The sequence below is a fragment of the Grammomys surdaster genome, unplaced genomic scaffold, assembly GCF_004785775.1.
Source record: "Grammomys surdaster isolate TR1022 unplaced genomic scaffold, NIH_TR_1.0 278, whole genome shotgun sequence".
NCBI classification, from domain to species: Eukaryota; Metazoa; Chordata; class Mammalia; order Rodentia; family Muridae; genus Grammomys; species Grammomys surdaster.
In genome coordinates, this window is record NW_021604719.1 from 4,255,236 (window position 1) to 4,266,659 (window position 11,424).

At 42.3% G+C, this 11,424-nt stretch overlaps 1 protein-coding gene across 1 annotated transcript; it reads right to left on the minus strand.

Annotated features, from left to right (window-relative positions):
• Positions 1-1,815: 1,815 nt before the first annotated feature.
• Ticam2 (toll like receptor adaptor molecule 2) lies at positions 1,816-2,563 on the minus strand. The gene has a single exon (XM_028777129.1). The coding sequence runs from the start codon at positions 2,512-2,514 to the stop codon at positions 1,816-1,818; it is 699 nt and encodes a 232-aa protein (XP_028632962.1). The 5' UTR covers positions 2,515-2,563.
• Between the last annotated feature and the right edge of the window lie 8,861 nt (positions 2,564-11,424).

Below are 11,424 nucleotides of genomic sequence, written 5' to 3' on the forward strand. Positions count from 1 at the left end.
CGAACATGAGGTCTGGCTGTGGGACCCAGGAGCTCACGGCTATAAAGAAGTGAACCCCACAGCTGCGGATTCAGAGAAGTGAGGATTAGGAGACACACAAACGAGGAAAAAGGTATTTGTTCATGAGTTCCTATAAAAATATGTATCTTTTAAAAACCTGAATAGCAGGATGTAGTGGTGTACATCTTTAATCTCAGTGCTGTCAGGGTCAGAGGCAAGGTGGATCTCTGTGAGTTTCATGCCAACCTGGTGTACATAGCATGTTTCAGGGCAGCCAGGACTATATATAGTGAGACGCTGTACAAAACCAAACCCAAGGACCCGAGGAGGCGTAGATAGTAATTCTTTCCTGTGACTGCAGTAAATATCCATGATGATGCAAATATACAAAAATACCCTTCTGTTCATTGTAAGCATGCATTATGTCTTCTGCAATGATTACACTGTGCTTCACCTCATAAAAGTTTAAGGCTCTGCTTATTGCTTTCTGGCTTCGGTTTTTCCCATCCTGAGAGAGAATAAAAGCCTTCAGAGACCCATCAATCCAACCCCTTTATCTCACAGACAAAGGAGAACAGCTGCCCACTGGTACATTCATCCTCAGGGGCAGAGATTGGACTGCAAGTAGGTCTCCTGGTCTCCAACACGCACTTTCTTATTGTTTGACATGGCTCACCCCTAGCCACATGCCCAGTCTATACTCGTTGGAACTGCTTCAGTCTCAAATGGGTTGAAGTTCTATGAGGGAAAGGTACAGGTCTGTGTGAGCCTCCCTGGCACACATACACACACTCTCTCTCTCCCTCTGTCTCTCTCTGTCACACACACACACACACACACACACACACACACACACACACAAAGCCCTAGGTAAGAAATATTCCTTGAGTTAAACACTGTGTGCAAGGGACACTTCTTATGGCTAACAGGAGAGGTTATTGATTTTAAAGGCAAACAGCTGATGAATCAGGTATTTTTCACAAGCTCTGTGGATTAAAGCCCTGGTCACAGAAGACACCTAACAAGAAAGATCAGGGCTTTCCACAGAGTCCCTTGCTGTTACACTCTTTTTTTTTTTTCTCCCTTTTGAGAGCAAAAGGATTGCTAATTTGTGGTAAGAACTAGTTCTAAATTCCAGCAGAAATAAAATTGCACATGGCTGGATTATTTCCAAAAGCCTGAGTGTTCAGACTTGCGTCTTTCCCCGCCCCCCAGACAATGTTTCTCTGTGTAGCCTTGGATATCCTGGAACTCGTTCTATATGCCAGGCTGGCCTATGAACTCAGAGAGATCGTCCTGCCTCTGCCTCCCAAGTGCTGGGCGAGTACCACCACCACCTGGCCCTGATGGCTACTTCTGATCTCTTACTTACTACGTCAGTACTGCACATGTCCCATTCTGGCCACCCATGTTTCTGTGTGACAGTGCCAGGATACTTTGTGGTAACTAAAATTCATGGAAGAAGCAGGAGTGGAGGCAGTCTGATCTGTCCTGGTCAGCCATTTTCCTCAGGTCTCTTGAGAATTTTCAATATCATATTTTGCCACACATGCCTGTTTATGGTTCAACACAAGAAATGAGTTAAGAATATTTATGACCTATGAAAATTTTAGAAAAGTGCCAGAAACACTGACAATCTTGAGTTTATCATTTGAAAGTAGCACAATCCCAGGGCTGCAGAAACGTACCTTTCTTGTACGACACAGATTTCTTGGAAGCAGACTCACATCTGAGCATTTCTTAGAAACTACTCTCTTAAGTGAAGGTGAATCATTTTGTTTACAAAGCAGGAGCCAGCCGGGCATGTGTTCCATTTTAGGCAATGAACTGTCTCTGCGTCACACGTCGTGTCTCTTTCCATATACTTTGTTGCCTCTCATACACAGATTCCTGGAAAATTCTCTCCACTTGTGTGGAAAAGCCTTGGCTTTCTTCCTCTAAGGCATTGATGGTTTGCAGCGCCAAAGGAGTCCGTTCCCTGGGAAGAGGGCTGTTCAGGGGCCGCATAGGTATGACGGAGTTGTACTTGTGTTGCCTGTTCACAGAATTCATCAGGGAAGTGTAGAACTGGAAGTTGCACCAAGTGTCTCTTAAGAAGTTCTCAGTCAGTAACAAGATCGTCCAGGCCGACCCATTTACCGCATCGTCCAGATTCTGCAAATGCAGCCTTCCGCATGGCATCTCAGCGAAAACTATCCCGGGCCTGATCCCAAAGTCGTTCTGCAGTAGATTCTGGACTCTGAGAGCCTCCTCAGTGTCATCTTCTGCATGCAGTATCACAAATTTGAGGAACTCTTCTTCAACTTGCTCCTCGTTCCCCTCCCCCTTTGCCTCAGGTCTGTCCTGCTCTCCTGTTGGTGGCTCTGCTCCACTGCTCTGCTCCACAAAACCTTGTAAGGACACATCCTCAGAGTTCTTGGAGTCGGACTTATGGCAGTCTTGTTCACCATCCACACTGTCTCTTTTATGCCAAGAAAGAGGGCACTTATCTAGTTTAGACTTCCCAACACCCATGACAGACTGGTGGAGCAGACGAGGGAGCTTTATTTGAGTATCAACGGTTTTTTTCAATCTAAAAGGGGAAATTACAAAACCGAATTTTATTTGTTTAATCAAAGCATTTAAAAGAAAAACCTTTTGTTCAAACTGGAAAAAATAAAAAAGACCATAATATAAGGGCCTAAGAAAGAAATGGCAGCCAACCAAGAAACCAAACTCAGACTTTTTTGAGCTTCACAAAGCCTGTCAGAGACAAGAGAAACCTTTTGGTAGTGAACACAAATACAATTAGTGTTCCACACGAGTGAAATTTAAATAACTTCAGAAGATGTTGGCAATGTTAATAAGTTCAAGGGGGATTCTTTTATCAAAAGACAGGAAACAGGATAGATAAATATTGCTTTCATATTTTCAGATATAAGCTACAGGCTTATGTTTAAAGATTCAAAATAAACTAGATTCAAAAAAACTGGATTAAAAAATAAACTAGGCTTTTGAATCTATGCTTCCACACATTCTTGGGGCTGTCTTTCCTTTTCCTAATTAACTTTCTCTGATTATACCACGTATATGTATATACAATCACATCCACAATGACCTAAATAATACAGTTACAGATACATACATAATTCAGATTTAGGAGTGGTGACACCATTAGGAAAGTCTAGTGTATATGCAGGATAAAAGCCCTTACTACTGCCCCTGGTTAGTGAAGGAATTGATGGCCACTGCTTGTCATTCATGGTCTTTGTACTTTAAGGCTGGGCTTCAAGGTGCTAGTCAACCAAGAAGTATTCTGAAGTGCTACTCTAACATGTAGCCCATAGGTGCCTTGTTAGCGCAGTAGGTAGCACATCAGTCTCATAAAATATAGCCCACATTCATTGAAAATAATAAAACCAAATGGATCTGCCCATTCTTCACTGTCTAGGGCTCGCTGCTGACTTCTGTGACTGGCAGGGGTCTCATGAGATCACTGTTTATCATGTGTGTCTGTAAGTGTTTAGTATTGAGAACTGTGGAGAAATGGGGCTGAAAAGGTGAGTAAAAATGGCTGGTGGCCATTGTTTTAAAGTGAGTCTGCTGAGGAACAAAGAACAGAATGAAGAGAGACCGATGGGGACAGGAATATCTGTGCAGATATCGGGAGGGAAAGTGTTCTGGGTGGAGAGCCACAAACATACAGGTCCTGAGGCTGTTGGTTGGATGCCTGGCATCTGGAGAGCCAAGGGAGCTGGAGTATGGGCGGAGCATGAACTGAACTGTGAGCTGAGCAGGAGGTAGAAAGGGAAGGCAGAGAGGAAGCCAGATCTGTCCGGTTTCACAGGATCAGCGCTTGCTCTAGAATTGAAGAAGAGAGTTAAGAGCAGATTCAAGGACGGCAGTTAGTCTGTCTTAGAAACCCAACAGAAAATACTGCTGTCTTGAGAGAGAACTGCAGCAGAGCAAATGGCTGGACTTAGGATGTGTTTTGAAAACAGAGCCAAAAGGAACTCCTGCTGAGTAGGCTCAGGCAACTCTGTGGTTGGCAAGGAGGTCAACCCCTGACAGGCATGGTTTGCATTTACCTTCATAATCCTATATTTAAAACCTAAAGGCCATGTGAGATCATTAAAGGAAAAAGTATAGACTGGAAAAGGAAGTGCCCCTAGGGCACCTGATCATTATGGAGGTCAGGAACAGAAAGAGCCAGCAAAGGAGCCGGAGTGGGAGCCGGAGTGGTGGGGACTTGTGCTGCCCCAGATGCCAAGGGAAGAAATAATTCAAGAGGCTGTTTAACTGTCTTGACTGCTTAGGATTGGCCAAGAGGGACGAGCACTGAGAAATATGGAGAACATAGAGAAGTAGCATTGAGACGAGTAGACTTGGCGCAGTGGAGGTACACGGAACTCTACCATTTGGTAGAGTTCAAAAATAAGACAGAAAAAGGCAATATACAAAAACAAAAAAACAAAACAAAAAAAAACTTGTGTGTGTGTGTGTGTGTGTGTGTGTGTGTGTGTGTGTGTGTTGTGTCTTGGGGATAGTGGTGGATATCTCAGAAGGTCTCTTCTTCACTATTCCCAGGAAGATAAGAATGGAGACCTTTCTGCAAACTGCCTCAGATCTCATTTTGAAATGTAACAGGAGGTGCCGCTGGGGAGAAATACCAAGTCTGCATGTTATTATTCCTCCCCTGCCCCAAACCTGATGAGCCTCAGGCTCACTCTTCTGCCCAGAAGTCTGTGTTTGGAAGAAAAGCAAGCCAGAGCAGTAGATCTCTCTGCAGAAATTTCCCTGGAGGTCCCTCTGGGATGTTCAGGCTGCAAACCATCAAGTCCCACCCATGACTAAAGATGGAAACATTAATATGACCATCCCCTTCTTGCTAAGCTTAGTGTCTCCATTCAGCTCTTTGTGAAGGTTAATTTCATGTGTTGCATCCATAGGTCTTTGTAGCCCAATGTTTGGCTAAATACCAATCTCTGAAGGTGATTAATTTATCAGTAAACTCTGAGTGAATGGAATTAGCCTTCATAATGTAGATGGGCCACATCCCATCAGCTGGATGTCCAGAGGAAGGATTCTGTCAGCAGAAGGCAACACAGCCTTTAGACCAAGAATGTATCAACTCTTTGTTGTTGTTACTATTGCCTATTGTTATTCTGAACTGGAGACTGAACCTAGCACCTAACACTTGCCAGCGGGGCAGTTTCCCACTGAGATACATCCCTAGCCCCAGGAATGCGTTCTGAATTTTCAGCCTGATTTGCCCTACTTAGCCCTCTAAGTCCTGCAAACCAATTCTTTAAAATGTATCTTCTCCCGAGCCTCCATTTGTGTCATATTGGTCCTGATGTTCTAGAACACAATCTCCCATGGAAGGCTGGAGAAGTAGCTTAGCTGATAGAACACTCACCTAAGAGTTTTCCAACACTAGGTTAAAAGTTAATGTTCTTCTTTCAAAAACATTTTGACTATCTATCTGGGAAGACATGTCCTCCAATGTTAGGAGTAAAATAATAATCAATAATAATCTGATAAAAGGCATATACACATAAAACTTTCAGTCTGTCTTCGTGTTTATCACAGGAAAAGGTTAAATATTTAAATGAGTACTTTTGAAATTCAATACACTTGAAGTCCTAGTATGTCTGTGATCAGCCAGAGAACCTTTTTTTTCCTTTCATATCTGAACTGCACCATCTTGTGGTAGAAATACATAAAATCTACAGTTTGTGTCCAACTAAGGATTTGCTATCAATAAACGCTTTATTGTTATTTACAGGTTTTGCTGGAAAGTTATTCTGCATCTAGACTAGCTGGGTTTAAAGGACATGAAACCAGGATGGACAGACAGACAGTTAGGAATCACTGCATTCTGCTTTATGCAGAGTGCCAGGTGATAAGAGCTTACTCAGGAGGGCCGCCTGCAACAGGATGCAGCTCTCGGCTGCAAGCACCAGGAAAGCATGACTCTCAGAAATGCTCAGGAATAAAAGACTCTACTATGTCAAGATCATTCTGAGCTAGACATTTATAGGGTACAAATCTGCACATGTGGGTACAGGTGAACAGTGGTAAGAGAGAAGGGTTGGGGAAACTAAGAGTAGAAGAGACTTAAAAGTAATATTCTCTGAGAGTTTGTGGCACATATTGACCCCAGCACTCTACAGGAGGTAGAGGCAGGCAAATCTCTGAGTTTGGTGCTAGCCTGGTCTACTGAGTGAGTTTCAGGATAGCCAAGGCTACATAAAGAAACCCTATCTTGAGAAACAAACACCAACCAACTAACAAAACAAAAAACAAAAACAACCCTATTATGTTAAGAGCCCCAGAGAGATGGCTCAGTAATTATTCATTCATAATGACAATTATAATTATATTTAACTCATATTGGGCTTGCTGAGGAGTTGGATTCACTTCCCAGCATCCATGTTGGATGTTCACAATTGCCTATCAGCTTCAGCTCCAAAGGATCCAATGCCTTTTCTGTCATCTATGGCTCCTGTACTCAAGTGCAAATATCCACACACAAAAACTGCAGTCCAAGATGGACAGGCTACATCTCAAAGTGTCAGCAGAACATCCCCATGGTACTATTTTTGGAGACATGAAAGGTGAAAAATTGAGGGCTCATGGATTCTTGTTCCATGATTTCAGAGAGCAACCGAGGATAGACAATATGGGGCAGGAATAGAGTCCCCGCAAGGGGGCCTTGAGAGACCATTGTATGAAACTGAAGACAAAATCTAAGTTTCAGTGGAGACCCCGGGATATTGATTTTGGCAGAACTGTGGGACGCCTGCCATGGAAATCTACGGGCATGGAGTGTAGAGGGCCCATGAGCCAGGCTGTGCTGCCAGTGGCAGGGCTGAAGGAGTCAGGCTACCCAAGCCTTTTAGAGCCTGGGCAATTTAATCGTGCCAGCAGAAGCACCACCACCCCATACCAGATGTCGAGCTGCAGGATTTGGTGTTTGTCCTCCTGGATTTTTGTTTGGCTTTCGTCTGACTATGTCTTGCTATGCTTATACTCTTCTCTTTTAAAATAAGAATGCTAAACTTTGGGAGTGGGGCTAGAGAGAGAGCTCAGAGTTACCACAGCATATTGTTTTTGCTAGAGGGCCTAGGTTCAGTTCCCAGCACTGAAGATAGGTGGTTTGCCATCTCCTGTAATTCCAGCTCCAGGGGCTCTGACGTGTTTGTCTTCCAAGAACAAACATACCCATAATATAACATAATATAATATACATAATTAAAATTAAATCTTAAAACATGTTTACTTTGTCCTATTGTATGTTAGAAATACATAATTCATTTTTAAAATTTTTATTACTCACAATTAGGAGAATTTTAATTTTTATTTATTTTTATTTATTTATTTATTTATTTATTTATTTATTTTGGGTTTTTCGAGACAGGGTTTCTCTGTGTAGTCCTGGCTGTCCTGGAACTCACTCTGTAGACTGACCTCGAACTCAGAAATCCACCTGCATCTGCCTCCCAAGTGCTGGGATTAAAAGGCGTGTGCCACCACCGCCTGGCGAATTTTGATTTTTAAAGTGAAGGAACTGTCAATGACTTTGAGACATGCTGTTGGACTGAATTCATTTTCTAGTAACAGTTATGAACCTATGGAGACAAAGAGTGAAAGGTTATGGCTTTAAAATGGTGTGTATGGTGTGAAGTTGACAAGGGTGATGGTGAGTGCTAATTGGCAACTTTCCTAGGACGGAGAATCACCTAGGAGCCAAGCATTCTAGCATATCCATCAGGAATCACCTAGTTTAGTCTCTGGCTATTCCTATGAGGGATTATTTTGATTGGTTAATTGTGGTGGGAAGGCCTACCTATAATGGCTCACACCATTCCCTGAATTGGGATCCTGGATGGTATAAAAAGGAGACAATGAACTGAGAATTCATCCATGATTGTAATGTAACCAGCTAGTTCAACTTCCTACTGCTTTGACTTTCCAGTACTGGGGAAGAAGAGATCCAAGGTCTTCTGGGGATTGCTATCCAGTCATGCTGAACTGGCTATCCTCAAGTCCCTGAGAGAAAGACCCTGCCTCAAAAATCAAGGTGGGTGGCCATTCTAAAAGACAATACTATAGGCTGACTCCTGGCTTTCATGATGCATGTGCATATGTGTGCATGTACAAACATACCCATGTGTTCCCACATGTACACATACACATGTATACCCAGAAACAGTAGCAATGCTTTGATATTAAGAAACATCATAAATATTCCTGCAGCCTGGGAGGATTGAATAGCAATTATGAGAATGAAAGAAACATGGCAGAAGGCATACACATCATAGCTCCAGGAGATTACTGGGCCTTGCTATGTGGCCTAGCCTGGTCTCCTAAATTCTGGAATTATAGGCATCTGCTACCGCTCCTACCTCAGGTGATCTTTTCAAAGGTCAATGAGTTCATCTCTACCAGAGATGACTGTTAAAAAGTGAACTTAGTGTTTCCAAAAGACACCCGATCCTCCTGGCCTGCGACATACACAGCTCTGAACACTGCTCTGTTTGAGTTACAAGGAGGCAAGACCACAAGAACAAACACCAGTGAAAGAGACCATAGATAGCATTTTCCACAATGGCTGACCTCTACTGTTCTTACCGGTCAATATCTCTGACCTATAATACACCATCAGTAAGTGTGAAATAGATGGACAGATGGATTAATGGATACATTTATCAAGTTTTCCTCTTTAATCTGCTCTGCCTCAAATACTCTGCTTCTTTGTTGGTGATAGTGATACACGATCAATTTACCAAGATGAAAAACCTGGAAATCACCCTCACATTCCCCCTGATCCTCTGCGTAGCTTCTCCCCATTAATCGTCAATTCTTGCAAATATGTTTCTTAAACTCTTTCAAAATTGTCCTATTCTTTCCATGGTCTTGTCTCTATGTGAGGTAAAGACTAGCATTCCTCCTTAGATGATTACAAATCCCATGATCCAACTGGTCTCATTGATCTCACATCTCTTCACTTTTAGGATATTTTAGACCAATTTTTCTACAATGGAAAACTGCTATTTTTCAGTTGCTTAAAGATCCCCAGATAATAACCTATACCTTAGAAGAAAAATACCCTCCTTTTTATTTGACTAATATGCCAGCGCTTCATGACTTCATCTCTTTTTTTTCTCCTTACCATCTCTCCTATTACATTAGCATTCAAAGATACAACATCCACCTACTGTCAGTTTCTCATACCGTCTGTTCTGGTTTCATTTCTGTTGCTGTGATAAAGTATCCTGACAAAAGGTGATTTAAAAAGAAGAAGGGTTATTTGGCTTATAGTTCCAAGTTACAACCTGTCTGTGGTAGTTTGAATGAGAATGGCCCCCACAAGCTCATATATTTGACTTTTTTTGTTTGTTTGCTTGTTTGTTTGTTTTTTGGTTTTTCGAGACAGGGTTTCTCTGTATAACCCTGGCTGTCCTGGAACTCACTCTGTAGACCAGGCTAGCCTCAAACAGAAATCTACCTGCCTCTGCCTCCCAAGTGCTGGGATTAAAGGCATGCACCACCACTGCCCCCATATATTTGACTGTTGTTGGAACTGTTTGGTAAGGATTAGGAGACATAGCCTTGCTGGAGGAGGCGTGTCCCTAGGGTGGGCTTGGAGGTTTCAAAAGCTGAGACCAGGACCAATCTTAATTTTCTTTGCCTGGGATCAGGATGTAAGCTCTCCACTACTGCTCCAACACTATGCCTGCCTGCCTGCCTGCCTGCCTCCCTGTCTGCCTGCTGCTACACTTCCTGCTATGATGGTTGTAGACTAACCTTCTGGACTGTAAGTAAGCCCACAAGTAAATGCTTTCTTTTATAAATCGCCCTGGCCATGGTGTCTTTTCACAGAAATACAACAGTACTTAAGACATCATCATTAGGGGAAATCAAGGCAGGAAGCCAAGCAGCTAGTCATATCAGATCCACAGTCAAGAGCAGAGAGACAATAATACACCCTTGCTTGCTTCCTTGCTTGCTTGCTTCCTTGCTTCCTTGCTTAGGTGCCAGCTAATACTCTCTATCTTTATAGAACCCAGGGCCAAAAGCCTAGAGATGGTGTCCCTCAGGATCTCCCTATATCAACTAACGATCCAGACAGTTCCCTGTAACATGCTGGCATGCCAGTGGGTCAGCCCAATTTACACAATTTCTTAAGGAGGCAGTTAAATCTAACCAATGTGAATAATGTGAGTACATTTCCTTATTATAAGAGATCTTTTACATTAGTCATGCAATATTCTATTGGAGATTATGATGATTAATCTTCACTACCAACAGGGTTTGGATTCACTTAGGAAACACACCTCTGGGTGTATCAAGGGTGTTTTAAGAGAAGTGTAACCGAGGAGGGAAGAACCATTTTGAATGGGTTAGTAGTCCCTGGGCTTAGGACTCTGAATGAAAAGAAAGGAAGAAGAAAGAAAGAAAGAAAGAAAGAAAGAAAGAAAGAAAGAAAGAAAGAAAGAAAGAAAGGAAGAAAGGAAGAAAGAAAGAAAGAAGAAAGTAAGCTGAGTACGGCCTCCATCTCTCCTGGCTTCCTGACTGTAAGTGAAGTGTAACCAACTACCTCAGGATCTTGACAGTGTGCCTTCTTGGTCATGATGGACTGAAGTCCTCCGAACTGTGAACCAAAATAAACACTTTCCCCTTAAGTTGTTTTTTGTCAGGCATGTGTTAAGTAACTAATATAGGAACAAACAACTGAAACTCCACAGATCGGTCATAGTGGGGCACAGCTATAACCCTAGCTACTTGGGAGGAAGACCACAGTTCAAGGCTGCCTGCTCTGCAGAGTAACTTCATGGCCAACTTTGGCAAATAATCAAGACCATATCTCAAAAATTAAGAAAGGGCTGGGGAACAATTCAGTGACAGAGTGCTTGTCTAGCACATGCAAAACTTGGGCCCCAGTCCCTAGTACTGAAGAAAGAAAAAGACCCCAGCTCTGGAAATGGCAATGGAAAATGCTATATATTCTTATGACAGAAATCCTATTAAACCATTCTCAACGTTTATGGATAAATTTAGTTATAGAACAAAAGCTTCTTGTAATAACTAGTTGATTATATATATATGTGATGACCCCAGTTTTGTAATACAAGATTCTATTTATTTAAGAACAAAGCACTGGTGCAAAACATTACAAATATAAACAGATTATCTGGGGAAGCTAAGGATGTGGACAGACATCTGGAGAGATGGCTCAGCACTTAAGTGCACTGACTCTTCTTCCTGATGTCCTGAGTTCAATTCCCAGCAACCATATGGTGGCTCACAACCTGTAATGAGATCTCTGAATCTCTGTAATGAGGTCCAACGCCTTCTTGTGTGTCTGAAGACAGCTACAGTGTATTCATATACATAAAATACATAAAATCTTAAAAAAGGACATGTAACTAATATATA

Bases quoted from the DNA above. Each gene is read 5' to 3' on its own strand.
- Ticam2 (XM_028777129.1), bottom strand. From the start codon at position 2,514: ATGGGTGTTGGGAAGTCTAAACTAGATAAGTGCCCTCTTTCTTGGCAT.